This window comes from Stegodyphus dumicola, chromosome 7, assembly GCF_044657685.1.
Source record: "Stegodyphus dumicola isolate Sdum_Otavi_A_Nest chromosome 7, ASM4465768v1".
Lineage (NCBI taxonomy): Eukaryota > Metazoa > Arthropoda > Arachnida > Araneae > Eresidae > Stegodyphus > Stegodyphus dumicola.
Window position 1 is genome coordinate 109,042,760 of NC_140774.1, and position 14,990 is coordinate 109,057,749.

At 33.1% G+C, this 14,990-nt stretch overlaps 1 protein-coding gene across 3 annotated transcripts in view; it reads left to right on the forward strand.

Annotated features, from left to right (window-relative positions):
• Positions 1 to 14,974, forward strand: part of LOC118205666 (dehydrogenase/reductase SDR family member 7-like) — a 61,256-nt gene extending 46,282 nt beyond the window's left edge. For 2 of the 3 annotated variants that reach the window (XM_085820704.1, XM_085820706.1), the window contains 3 exons: positions 6,093 to 6,212; positions 11,661 to 11,830; positions 14,569 to 14,974. In XM_085820704.1, the coding sequence (XP_085676830.1) occupies positions 6,093 to 6,212; positions 11,661 to 11,830; positions 14,569 to 14,740 (462 nt within the window). In that variant the 3' untranslated portion in view covers positions 14,741 to 14,974. The remainder of the gene's footprint in view (positions 1 to 6,092; positions 6,213 to 11,660; positions 11,831 to 14,568) is intronic. The other variant, XM_085820705.1, reaches the window with a different exon arrangement.
• Positions 14,975 to 14,990: the final 16 nt, after the last annotated feature.

Consider the following 14,990-nt stretch of genomic DNA (forward strand, 5'->3'; position numbering starts at 1 on the left):
ACTAACATTTTGGAATTTTTGAAACAGTGATTAACATTTTGGAATTTTTGAAAAAAGAAGTTGAAAGCAGAGAGTGTACACTTTTCCAAACATACGCCAAATTATTTTGAGTTTAACATAAGAACCGAACAACATAAACATCAATCGCGAGACTTTTTTCAAAGTGAAAAATATCATACTGCCTTAAAAAACAAACATTTTGTCCCAGCAGTTGCGTCGTTGAATACGAATGCATCAACAGCCGATTCTATATTTTGTGGGAAGATAGAAAATGAACCTTTGAAACATTCTACTTCAAATTGCGCAATTCCAATTGAGGAAAAAAAAGAAAGAAATTAAAAATGGCTGGCAGACGTTATTTATGTTTTCGTAAGGCTCATACGTCAGCCTGTTGCAGCTCGGATATACGCTGCGATTTATGTTCATTAAGGCATAATACCATTTTACATGATAATAAATTTGAAAATAAACGAGAAAATAAAGGTGAGCTTAAAACAGACACAGGGGTAGTGTCGATTTTGGAAAGAGATAACATAAATAGGATTTATTTATAAACTGCAAATACAATAGCTTTAGGTCAGAATAAAAGAAAAAATGAAAGACTTATTTTCTATTCTGCCTCTCATAAATCCTCCTGGTAGAAGTATCAAAACAATTAAAATTAAGTTTTGTGCGGAAGAAGTACTTCAGATTTACACCTTCGGCTCTACCGAGCCTATAGTTAAAAGGCTAAAAAAGGTTAAGGTATATGTGGACCTGGGAAAATAATCATTGAATCTCTTGAAACTCCAGAAATTAACCAAGCTGTTACTGGTATGCAAGAAAAGGTACAATAATTATGAAATGGTGCCAAAATTCCGAGATAACAGTGATATTTAGATATATTATGATTTCAGTATTTGTTATTGTTCGATTAGTGATTGAATATTGTTATTAAGATGGATAAGTTAAAAGCAAATTCAGAGAGGTAATGCCGTAACAGATCTTTTGAAGGGATCTGTAGTTCTAGTGCGTGAAGAAAAACTACCAAGATTATTATGGAAGATGGGAGTTGTACAGGATTGTCATCCAGGACGAGATGGAAAAATAAGGGCTGACACTATCCGTTTAGCTAATAGAAATCATCTTCGTAGTTATTGTACCCGTTAGAAATAACTTGAACACTTTGAACTGAGCACGGTGAACTTAAACTACGAACACTGCGTCTATGAACATTTAAACTTGTAGAACATTAAAAACATTTAGTGTTTAAGATAATTTCAGAATCCAAACCTTTGATGAACCAAGAGTTCATCGAGGGGGGGGGGATGTTACAGTTTATGTTACTGATCACGAGAGGCCGTGGCTTTTTTTATTTTTATGCTCGTTATATTGTTTTACCGCATTGCGGATTTTGATAAAGGCAACAACTTTCTGCCTGCCACAACAACAGTCAACAGCCATCTACCCGCCACAGCAACTTTATTTTAAAAATTTGAGTGGATCAGCAACAGTTTCCCCGGCTTTGCTTTTTCAAGTATGACTTAATGCGCTTAATTATTCCTGCAGTTGAATACCGTACGTTTTGGTTAAATTAGAATAGAATAGATCGGCCGATTAGGCCTCCTTGAAGGCGAATTTTCTTATATATCCTTTAATACAATATTAATATACAGAAAAAAATAGTATATTAAAAGAAAAAAAAAGTTTTCCATGCAACAGAAAATGGCGTAAAAACTAAATTTGTAAAATAAAATTTTGATTGAAACCTCTACTAACACACAATGGAAAAACCTTTTATTCATTTCTTCTTGAATGATTAGTGTTAATTTTAAAATCGTCCTCATTTAAGGAAAAAAAAGTGAAAAGGTTCAGATTTTAATATTCGCTCAAAAAGGTTTGTTAAATATTTTTACGCTCTCGCTGGGCTCGCAGTCTACCAGTCTGCTGTTGCACTCACTCTTGCTTACCCATTTCTTTTTGTCTTTATTACTAAGCATCGCTTTCCTCGTAGTTACGCCCTATGTTATTCAACTACAAAATTACAAAAATTTTTAAAGCAGCGTATGTTTAGAATTCCCGATGCAGTGTTAAAGTGTTGGCATACATTTCTCTATTTTTTCCAGTCTTTTCTCAGTTTATTATATCAATGTTCCGTCTTCTTAAAAAGATGGCTTGTTAAACTTTTTATTAACATTTTATGTGTTAACTTTATTAATTAAATACCACGCCACATAACATTCAATTCAGCAGCAAAATCACAAGTTACTGAAAAGCAGCATACCTTTAGAATTTCCGTAGAGTCTCGCGTGCTGGAGATAAACTTTTATTCCGTACATTGTTGCCACTGCTCGCTTTTATATCGTTGAGTTTGTCAACAATTTGAAATTTATTAAAGTTTTACAAGATATAAAATATAAAATTCGAAATTCAAAATTCGGTTTAGAGGTGCATATTTTTGGAGACAGGACTATGTTATTCAAAATTTGATGGTTCTAGGTACCGTCTTCTTTCACAATGCTAGGAACATGCATATGCACAAGTAGATTCTTCATTATTTAATTTCTTTAAAAATAATATCGATAATATTTGGTGACAACAATTTGAAACCGTTTATAGCGGACAATTCAATATTCAGTTTCAAGACTAATATCTCATATGTGATAGCGCCCTTTTGGGTTACTAATAAAATCTAATTTATTTTACACTAATTACACACCTCAAATGTGAAACTGCAACAGCAAGAAAGAATGCGCGTAGCGTCATGCAAATTGCAAGAGCGAGAGTTGTGAGGTGGATATGCAAATGATAAAAGTTGCGTACGCATTGGATCACGTGGTATGCATGTGCAGGCTATAAAGGTCAGCCACTTTCCCTTAAACAGCATCTGAGGGCTTACGGAGCATTGGAGACGTTAGAAGAGCATAGGAAATGCCTCTGAGACGTCGGTGAGCTCAATCGACTCAACACCCTCAGTTAACGACCGGGGAAACGTGACCGTATTATCGAACTCCATGAACTAGGTTTGTCGCTGCGCACAATAGCCACTCGTGTTGGGCACAACGTGAAATACCATTCAACGTTGTGTTGCACGATGGATTGCAGGAAGGTGTACGATCTCATCGAAGAGGAAGTAGTGCGCACACGTGCACGTCAGACAGCTCAAACCGGCATATTCGTCGGTCAACTACTAGAGACCCTTCCTCAACGTCACGTGATATACGAAGCCGGTTGCCTCTAGGAGCAGGTGTATCTGTGTTCACCCAAACTTATAATCAATAGATTGCATGAAGTACACTTACGTTTACGGGTACTAGACATAGGGGTACCACTGACTACTGAACAAAAGACTACATGCCTGGTGTAGTGTCAGCTTCATAGTGCGTGGACTATGAAATGGCATCGGGTTTTGTTCACGGATGAATCTCGTTTCTGTCTGTGGAGGAATGACGGCCGTCGACGGATACGGCGGCGACCCGGAGAACGCTACGAAACAGCCCATTTTGCCGAGCGTCACACAGGTCCTGCACCGGGAATTATGATTTGGGGTGGTATAATGTTTGATGACAAGACGCCTCTGATACACATTAATGGCAGTTTGACAGCGGATTGCTACGTCACGCAAGTTGTAGAGTTTGTTCTTCTGCCCTGGTTGCAGGGCGTACCCAAAAGTGACCTTCGAGAGGGAGAAGGCCATGACACTTTATAAACATGGCGGAGCTTTCCGTCCGATGTTATCGTCTGAAAGTCATCTGGATTTTTAAATTTTCGTCGGAAATATAACTTTATCATGTTGCTTATTTAATTAAAATAGCTGAAAGAAAGGAGGCTTTATATGCATTATTTTCTTTAGCTTTTTAAACTTTTTACAGTTATTTTAATTAAATTTGTGCATAAATATAATTGAGAGAACCGGAGAACAAACAAACATTTTACAAAAATTTAAACGCTGATTGAAAATTGCCACTGTCATGATAAATTGAGAAGGGATTCTTAAGATAATAATTAATATTTTACCTAGGCTCAAGTATTAATTTATTCGTGTTTCAAAGCAAAATATATAACCATCAACTTCTATATCTCCAACGTATGTAAATGAAATACTATATAAACTAGCTAATAAATGTGATAAAAAATATTTCGCACAAGAAACATACCTAAATCTTATGACGAAAAAGCCTTCCAATATTCATATTTGAAATGAGATAACCTAACAAACAACATACAATATTTTTAAATATTAAAAAAATATTTTAAAATAGTGTATATTTAGTGTATGTGGCAATATTAAAGAACGCATAAACTATGCAGTGTTTGAAAGCTACCAGAACAAAGTAACAGAACTACTATTTCCAATTAATAAAAAATCCTTTAGTGTTTTTTAAATAGCAAGCTGTTAAAAGTACAATAATTTGTAGTAAGGCTGATGATTTTTAACATCATTTCTTTCAATCATATGTAAATATATATATATATATATATATACACTTGTTTTAGACAATGGCAGATTCTCATGGCCATTTTATTCATTTTTTCAAATCAATAACATTCCTTTGGATACTTTCCCTTGGATACTGCGCAGAAATGATTTGAATAATATACACAATAATAAGAAATGCACATTTAAATCTGCTCTTCATTAAATAGCACACAATAAAAAGTTTTTTCCCATTTATCATGAATTTTATTGCTATCACAAGCATGTACAAAAATTAACAATGAAAATAGAATGTATTCAAATGTAATAGTTAAAAACCATAACTTGCAACACTCGTATTCATACCAAGAGATATATTACGAATTCCAAGAGAAAAATAACAGAACTGCAATTTGCACTTAATGTAAAATTTAATGCTTTTTAAATAGTATATGATTACAAATTAGGAATTATTAGGAATTACAATATTTAGTAGTAATACTACTGATGTTTCTTAACACCATTCCTTTCAATCATATGCAGGTCTACATATTTTTAGTTTCTAAATTTTAGGATAATGGGAATTGCGATTATCATTTATATGCATTTTATTATTTTTTATTGCCAGTTGTGTATGTTGTTTGTTAGGTTATCTCATTTCAAATATGAATGTTGGAAGGCTGTTTTTTTAAAGATTTAGGTGTGTTTCTTGTACGAAATATTTTTTATCACATTTATTAGCTAGTTTATATAGTATTTCATTTACATACGTTGGAGATATAGAAGTTGATGGTTATATATTTTGTGAATAAATTAATACTTGAGCCTAGGTAAAATATTAATTATTATCTTAAGAACCTCTTCTCAATTTATCATGACAGTGGCAATTTTCAATCAGCGTTTAAATTTTTGTAAAACGTTCGTTTGTTCTCCAGTTCTCTCAATTATTTTATGCACAAAGTTAATTAAAACATCTGTAAAAAGCCAAAAAAGCTAAAGAAAATAATGCATATAAAGCCTCCTTTCTTTCAGCTATTTTAATTAACTAAGCAACATTATAAAGTTATATTTCCGACGAAAATTTAAAAATCCAGATGACTTTCAGACGATAACATCGGACGGAAAGCTCCGCCATGTTTATAAAGTGTCATGGCCTTCTCCAGCTCGAAGGTCACGACCCAACACAGTATTTCAGCAAGACAATGCTAAGCCACGTGTCGCACGGCGTACTCTTAACAGCCTGACTGGATCTGACATCCTACTCTGGCCGGCAGTCTCTCCAGATCTGAATCCCATCGAACACCAGTGGGATGTCATTGGACGTGACATTAACCGAGGACCACGACCGCAAACCCTGGATGATCTGCATGCATCATCAGATGTGGCTTGGCAAAAGCTGCTTCAGGCAACCATCAATGAACTCATTGATAGCATACCGCGTCGGATTGCGGCCTGTATCGCTGCCCGAGATGGCACATTAGATACTGAATAAATTGAGTTATAATAATTTTATGTACCTTTCTTTTAATCATTTGCATATCAATCTAACAACTCTCGATCCTGCGCAATTTGCATGACGTTACGAGCATTCTTTCTTGGTGTTCCAATTTCACTTTTGAGGAATGTATATTTATAAGAAATTTAATTTAAAAAGCTTTTATTTTATTCCAAAATATACTTCAGAATGCTTTTCCAGGGATATTTCGAATCGGTGAGAATGGAGCATAACAGAGATCGCATTTCCGTCACCATGATATGTCCTGGAATCTTCAGCTCATCTATATTTGGAAGGACTATGACAACTAAAGCAGATGAAGTAAGAAAATTTTACTTGAATATAGGATAACCTAAACAAACCTGAAATCTATCTAACAAAAAAAAAAAAAAAAAAAAAAAAAAAAAAAAAACATGACGAAGTACTCACTTTTTTTATCTGAAGTGAACAGGGTTGTTACAGAAGAATTTAAATATTATACTATCAGGTTCAATGTTTCTTCTAACCTTCTTCGGAAACATACAATGACCTGACTAGAACAGAGAGCTTACTAAAGCTATGTTCACTAATTGTAGTAAGTAGACAGGATACAGACGAAGGGTATACAAAACCCTTTATTTTTTCTTTATATACAATGACTTCCGTACTTCGGAATACAATGACCCTCCACTCGGGGTCTAACGTAAAAGGTATAAAAATAAAACTAAACTCTAATTTAACTTTAGAATTACACACGTGTAAGATTGGCCTTATAATAACAGGAAGCGTATGTAGCACAGAGACTGTGAACACTACAATACGTTTAATTTATCAAGAGGATTAAAACCTCTGGCCTGGAAGGCAAATAGCAACTGCGTAACTTCTAAGGTAAGCGGCCTGCTTCGAACTCACTGCTTCCTCTCTCTCTCTTGGCAAAAAGGCCACACTTAAATACTTGGCGTTCGCCAGACAACTTTGCATAAACTCCTTCACGCTTATAATTCTGGCCGGAAGTAGAAAATAAGAAGTGATAGTAAAGATTTAAAATAAAATAAACGTTAGTAAAACTTAAGATCCTTACAATACATCTGCTAACGACTATCGCCGCCTTTCAGAAATAAACAAGAAAAATTGACGTTAAAGCTCTGAATACTTACTGTATTTCTTCGTGTATTCTTCCTCCCCCCTTTTTTTATCGTCCGAAAATTTAGAGAGTAAAATTATGTGCATTAAAACCTTTGTAGGTTCTGTTCAGACCAAAAGATAATTCGTTCCAAGTCTGTTAGGAGTTTTGATGCCAATTTATGATACGAAAACAAGTCAAACTTTACAAAGTACATAAAGTACCAGAGGTATTTTGGCATTAAAATACAGAAAGTACCACTTTCTCATGGCAGTTTTGGAATCTGTACTTTCTCAGTGAAGCCCAATGCGGGTCAGATACTTGGCAGTTAAGTCGTTTTCTCTAATCTCTGTTATTATAAAATGAAGTACCATATTTCCTGGCATATTCCTCCTCCCTTTTATTTTTCTAATTTTATTGTCCCAAAAATTAGAGAGGAAAATTTTGCGAATCAATTAATTTTCGAAGGGCGCCGTTACTTAAGGAGATAAAAAATGAAAAGTAGTTATGGACAAACTACTGGTGACTCTCACAATAATATTTCTTTAAAAGAAATGTACATTCCAATAGGAATACATAGTAACATTAACATTACAATGTCTAATAAACTATCTTTATTTCTAATTAACTGTTGTCTTGAATTTCGCCCGTTCTTATTGCTGTCTCTGCTATGCCTTAGGCCTCAAAACATTCATAAATAAATGGAGATGAATGTGCAGCTGATTCATCGAAATTGTTGACCCAATGTAAATTCGTGTTTGCTTCGTTGTGATGGATCGTTTCTTCTATTATTAGACTAGCATAAAGTTCAACAATAAAAAAATAAAAAATCTCGTCTTGGCCTTCGCAGATAGTTTGCCGAGGTTTGTCTTTGCCAGTAAGATGAAAGCAGTCCCCACGTGCACGAACCCATTTTAAAATTTAGGGACACTCGTTCTCTGAATGCTCCAGAATTGGGAAATTTTCCATCTCATTCTTTGAACGCGTTGGAAATAGGAAATGAACGCATTGGAAATGGGAATTAACGTTAAATGTACTGGAAATGGAAAATGTATGGAAAAAATCAAGTGAATATTAAAAAAATTTCAGAGCCTGCAGCTAAAAAGCTAGGGCAGGAAATGCGGTATATAAGTTTGTTGAAGCCCATGACGGTCTAATGATAATGTAAAAAAAAATTGATACAAAACTTTCAGTGGAAAACGCTATTTCGACATTAAAAAACACTTTTTTTTCCTTTTTTTTGCTTTACTTTTATTTTGCATGATTGAAGGTTTGCGATAAGATAAGAAAATAGTGATGTATTTCTTTCTCTACAGACTGTTTTCCGTGCTAGTTTCAATCCGTCACTAGCCGAGTGGATAAGACAGATGTGCACGGATAATTCGGTATAGGTTCGAGTCCAAGCAAACAGGCTGGCTGCATGGTCCCTTGGAGTTTTCTCTGTGTGCAACATAAATACGGTCCGGTTTTATTACTGAAATCTTTCACGACGGCATACCTTTTCTTGCCATGCAGAGTATAGTTTTAGTAGTTATATAATAATAATAATTTACTAGTTTAATAGTTTTTAATAGTATATATTTTAATATAATCCATTTTTGGTGGTTTTCGTAAATTGCTCGTAAAATCTTTGCACATTCTTCAGGTTCTCTATATAAAGAAATTAATTATCCAATAATATTACTGTTTAATTATTTACATTTAATAAAATTGTAACTCTTCGTATAATTAATGTTGCAATTAAAATGCGGATGCACAGCTTGATAATGACTAAATTAGTCATATAAGCATTTTAATATTTTCTCAGCTGTTATGCGTAGTATAATATTGTTCTAAGGTCTTATAAATTTAAAAAAAAAAAAAAAAGTGCCGCGCATTTCGCACATTATTTCTTTTCTCAACACCACATGAAAACTGTTCTTAATTTGTTTTTAATTTACAAGTTTTATATTTTCCATTAACTTGAACCTTTAATTTAAACCCTTGAATCTTACCTGCATTAACCATTTCTATCCTTTTGAAATGCAGATGTTTATAATAGTCATTGAATTTCTTAAATCGGGAATTCCCAAAGCACGGCAAAAGCATTGCCACCTACATTTGTGATAAAGTATTACCAACAAATCATGATCACTTAAAGTTCCTACAGCTCATACTCTATCAGACAGATGCATTATTTCTTATTTCTACCAAACTATTATAACAGGTTAAATTTTTGTTTGAAAATATGTTTTTACGTGGCTGCAGGATCATTTTTCGCTGAAATTCATTCTGAAATTTTCATTTTTTTTAAACTCACGCTTGAAAGACTTTCTTTAATTACGGCCATCTTGTATGAAAGTAAAGAATAAGTTAGTAATGAATTCAGTATTTCTTTAAGAAAAACAAGCCATTCGGAATTCTGCGGGCGAGTAATGCCAAATATACAATCCATAATCCTTTGCAATAAGTAAAAGATAATACTGAAGTAAAAAAATAAATAATCAGAAAGTTACTGTTTATTATTAAGGAGTTTTAAAAGAAATGAAAAATGTGAACCCATTTAAAAATATAAAAGCCAAAATCCTAATTATGTCAACAGTTTTTACATCAGCACATGCGCAGATTTGAATCTTATAATTCTGACTCTTATGCTAAACATGATCTGGTTGGAAAGGATAATAGAACGTTGTCAAGGATTGCAAAAATTCAGTGGGTCCACCAGCGGCAGAGCTGTAAAGTCGCCGAACACAGTTAGTTCTGTCCGAGGTTCGAATCCCGCGAATGGGTTGGCTGCATTAACGCTTTCGTGGCTTTGTATGTAATGTGTATACGAGCCAGTTTCCTTTAGAAAGTTCTCTACAAAGGCATCCGTTCCCTTAGGCAAATAGTCTTAAAGTGCTTTGCCATAATCAAGTCAAATAAACCAAACCATAAAATTTAGTGTCGTACAGAATCCTTTGCATGTTCTTTAATTTTTCTTAGTTTATTTTCTCTCTCTCACACTTTTTTTTTTTTTTTCGTCTGACAAAGCATTTTTCACAGATACCGATAAGCAATATACTATGGATACTTTTCATTGGTCTTACAATCAAGGTATATGGCGGCCAAATTCATATTTCTTCTTCTGTTTATGTGTGTGTGATTATGGCAAAGCCTCGAGGGCTATCTGCCTAAGGGAAGGGATGCCTTCGTGGAGGAATTTCTAAGGGAAACTGGCTCGTATCTTCTGTTTATGATAGCTCGTACACTTGAAGTATTTTCAATTGATTACTATCTCAGTTAAATTTTCACTCAATCGATGACAAGTTATATAACACGTCTGACCAATCTTTGGAAGGTATTTTCTCTTTCTTTACTACGTATCCTTGTGGTCTATTCAGAAGTACGCCCGGCTAGCATCGCTTGCTGCGAATTTCGAATCCCTGCAAAGGCATTAGACATTTTTCGCGTTTCTTTCTCCGAAATATAATGCCTAATGATTTTTGCAGTTGCGCCCAAACTAAAAGGTAATTAATGATAATTCTTCACCTTCAGAATTTGGCGATTTTGTCTCATTTCCTTTACATAGGGGAGAATTTAAGGTATTTTCTCTTTCCTTACTGCATGACTTCGTGGTGTAATTAGGATCATGTTCGGCTGGCATGAGGAAATCCGGAATTCGAATCCCGGGGACAGCATTTCACATCTCGCGTCTTCTGTTTCGAAATAAAATGCCTAATAATTTCTTATGTCTTATCTAATAATCAACTCAGCATTTTTATGAATTCTGAAATCTGGCATTTAAGACGCTTTGTATGATCCAATGGATGAGATCACCGAATAATGCAGTTTTTTCAATCAAAAATGTGAGTTCTCTTTAATTGGAAGTGTCCGTTTCTTTGAAAGCATTTAAATGGGATTTTAAATTCCGTATGTTCATATGGATTCAATTCTTTGCGACAATTTGCGGAATTTACACACTGTTTTCTAAGTGAAAATAAATAATTTGTATTCATTTATGAAGCTTTTCTTCAAAAACATGCATTTCCATGACAGATATCCTTTAGTGTTTTTATCGTAATAAATTACAAATACCTTCAGGATATCTGCTAGGATTGTTTTAAAATTATGACAAGGATATAGAATCATTCTATATCCTTGTCATATGACATGATGTCATTATGAAAACTTTCATATTAGTACGAAAGTTTTTTTTAATCACATATGGTCCGTTCTCTGTATGACATAGATATATTTATTGACTATGAAACCTAGTCATAGTTATTATTGAATATGAAACGAAGTACGGATATTTTCTAAATAATAAAATTCAGATGTTATTTATTGAATACGTTTTATATATCAAATAAAAGGATGTGTATTATAATCGTATTAAACCTCCTAAACGATTTTTTCGAATAGCTCTTGCTGTATTTCGTGATCTTGTTACCTCCAAGTCCAGGATCTTGGTCAGGCTACCAGCTCTTGAAATGTAGTCTTGAAACTTCTCATTTATAATAAATCAAGAAGCCCCCATAACAAACTAGGTTAATGCGAAGCATAAGAACTCAAAACTATTAATTAATGTACCCAAAATACTCATGTTTTGAAATGTCGTAAGCTGCATACTGATATTTCTCAAAATTTCTAACCAACTTTACATGTACTCTGCTTTTTTAATTTAATTACAAAACACATATTTGTAGATACTGCAGAAGGACTACATTCATTATGAATGTACGAATATGTCATCAGAAAGATGCGCTCACCTGACGCTTGTGGCAGCAATAAATAAATTGTTTGAATCATGGATTGCCTACCAGCCATTCCTTCTCATGCTTGGATCATCTCAATATGTACCTGATTTGTACAAATAGTGAGTAAATTTATGTTTTCTTTATTATGTGTATAGCTATAAGATATCCGATTCTATATATTAGACACATATTTATATGAATATTTTACAAAAGACATATCGTTTATTGCCCCTTTTTAAAAATTTAAAAATTAATTTTTCATTTAATAATTTTTAATTTTTAAAAATTTTTTATCGTTTTATTGCTTATTTTTTAAGCACCAAATGTGTTCTCGGTCCTCACTTTTTTTGTGCGTATCACTTTTCAAATAAAGGCATGTAGCCACCAAATATTATTGAAAAGTTTATTTTTTAAAGAAATAATATAGAGATTATAAGAAATTGTATGGCAACAGAAATAAAAGAATGTTGCCACCAATGTTATCGCCGTGTATTATTTTTAAAGAAATAACATAGTGAATATAAAAAAATCTATCGTACATTCCATCGGGAATCCTAAAGATATGCTTGCTTTTAAATATTTTGTGAGTTTGCTGTTGAATTTTATGTTGCTCAAGAAAGTAATATGAAATAAATAAAATTAAAAATATAATAATAAAAAGATAAAAAGGGTTACATAAGTCATGTGAGAAGACTGATCATTGATAACATAAACAAACAAAAGACTGAAAAATGAAATGTATAGTAGCATCGGAAATTCTAAAAATATGCTGCATTTAAAATTTTTAGTCCAAAGGGCTTTGTCCCTGAGGGACTATTGTTTTCGTTTTGCGATTTTGCGTCGAATCATTCTAAATATCCGTTTCACTTTTCAAACTGTTGCCACCACATATTATCGCTCCGTATTATATTTGAAGAAATTAAATAGTAAAGCATATGCATAATTGTATGTATGTTTCTCGCATTGTGATAAAACAACGGCACCTAGAGCCATCAAATTTTGAATGACGTAATCCTACTGCGAATATGAGCATCTGGAAGCTCAAATTTGAAATTTGGAATTTGTTTTATTATCGATTACATATTTTGTAAAACTTTAACTAATTTTTGATTAACAAACTCAAGGATTTCAAAGCGAGCAATGGAAACGTTGTACAGAAAAAAACATTTTTATCTCCAGCGCATGAGACTGTGTATCGGAAATTCTAAAGACATGCTCAATTTAAATTTATTTTGCGATGTTGCGCTTGAACTGAATTTTATGGTTTAAATACGAAGAACGTGATATTTAATATATAAAGGTAACACACAAAGTGTTAAAAAAAATTAAAAAAAAAAAAAAAAAAAAAGAGAAACGCCTCTTTGGACGTAATTTAAAATCTGAAACCTTTCAGATTTTATTAATTATTTTTTATTTTATTTATTTGTTTTAATTTTACTTTTGATTTTTATGTGGCGTAAGTGCGAAAAAAGTAATGTTGAATAATAAAATTTAAAAAATAGAAAAAGTTGTGCTGAGTGTGTCTAAAAGCAGACTGTTAAACTGCGAGTTTAGCGAGAGCGTTATAAAACCTTAGTAAACGTTCTGATTGCGATGCTAAAATCTGAAATACTTTTAGACATTTTCCTCCGTCGCAAATCAAATTTTTGCTACAATCCTGCAAAACAGCTATATTTTAAAATGGCAATGCGGCTTCTTTAACTTGCCTCTATAAGTGAGACTGACATTTTCTATTACTTATTACTGTGATTTTAACAGACTTAAAAATCTCCAAGGTTTATGGACGTAAAATTCTGCGTAGACGGATGGCTTTCCAATTCATTACACACCAAAAATTTCTGCCAGCTCCTGATATACTGGCTGCATCCACCTCTCGGTCATTTATCGTCCTTGTACCTGAAACGGTTAAAGCTACCTTCTTTCCTTTCTGCTCTTCTTCTGACCAGATGATTCATCTTAAAGGAAACCGTCAGAAACTCACGGCGCGAATTCCAGTAGTTATAGATCCCTATTACATAAAGTGGATTATATACATTTACTTATTAACCGCTTATATTTCTGTCTATAGTTATTAGTTTTAAGGGCAAAATTCAGACTTTTCCACAACGTGCTGTCATTGTATACATAGAATTTTCTGCTGTCATTGTATACATAGAATCTTGGTCTGATAAATATCCAAGCGTCTTAATCAGTCTTGTCTTTTTACAGGTACTCATCAACACTTTTTTTTTTTTTCGTTCTGAAGTTCTAGAAGTTTTAAAGTTCTGAACTCTAGATATAACAAGACCGGCTTCTGCTAATTGTTTATGGGTAGACAATACCATCTTTACGACACCAGAGATCAGTCCTATTTTTTTTTTTTTTTTGGATATAAAATAACAATAAATATTTTACTCTTTTCTAAACTTTAGGAATGAGATTTGTATCGGAAATCGCAGGTTTTCTCCGAAAACTATCAAATTTTTCATCTTCGTCAGGTACAAAATCTTTGTCGGATGCAAGGATGATCCTCATTAAGATCGCCGGGAGTTTAGTAAAAGGAATTTTTACTTATCGAATTTGTGGAACCTATTTCACGTGGAATACCTTGTACATATAATATATGTGCACGTAATTAAAAAGTAGACATATTAATAATATTATAACTAGGCGAGTTGATTTTTTGAAGCTTTAATTCATTAGATTTTCTACACTTATCTTTCAAACATTAAAAAAAAAAAAGTTGCATTTTAAATTAATTTGATTGAAATCTTTCTAAAGGGATATGAGCAAAAAATTTTGAAATATTCCAATTGATTTCTATTAATCATTTTCAGTTAAGAAATAATTTAATGCCGTTTAACTTTTTCCCTTCTAGTGTCATGAATATTATTTACACCAAAAAACGTGTGTCTCAACTACAGGAAGGAAAATGGCCACATGATCTACCAGTCTGGAGACCCCTATTCAAGAAAGCGACAAGTCCTACTCCAGTCAGAGTTGTAAACGGCACTACAACTCCAGTTAAAGCTATAAATTGCACAAAATAAACTGTGCAAAATGAATATCAGCACATATAGTTTTAAAGAATTGAAGATGTAACACATAATTAGAGCTTCGCATCATCTGTTATCATAATGTCAAACGGAATTTTCGAACCAGTTTGTTTTGCAAAAAACATTCCAATATTGTATATTTATGTATGTATGTATGTATTACGTTGATCACGTACGTGATCATCAACATTCCAGAAAGAAGGAATAAAATTACTTTATCATATACAAGTATACTGTTAAATAT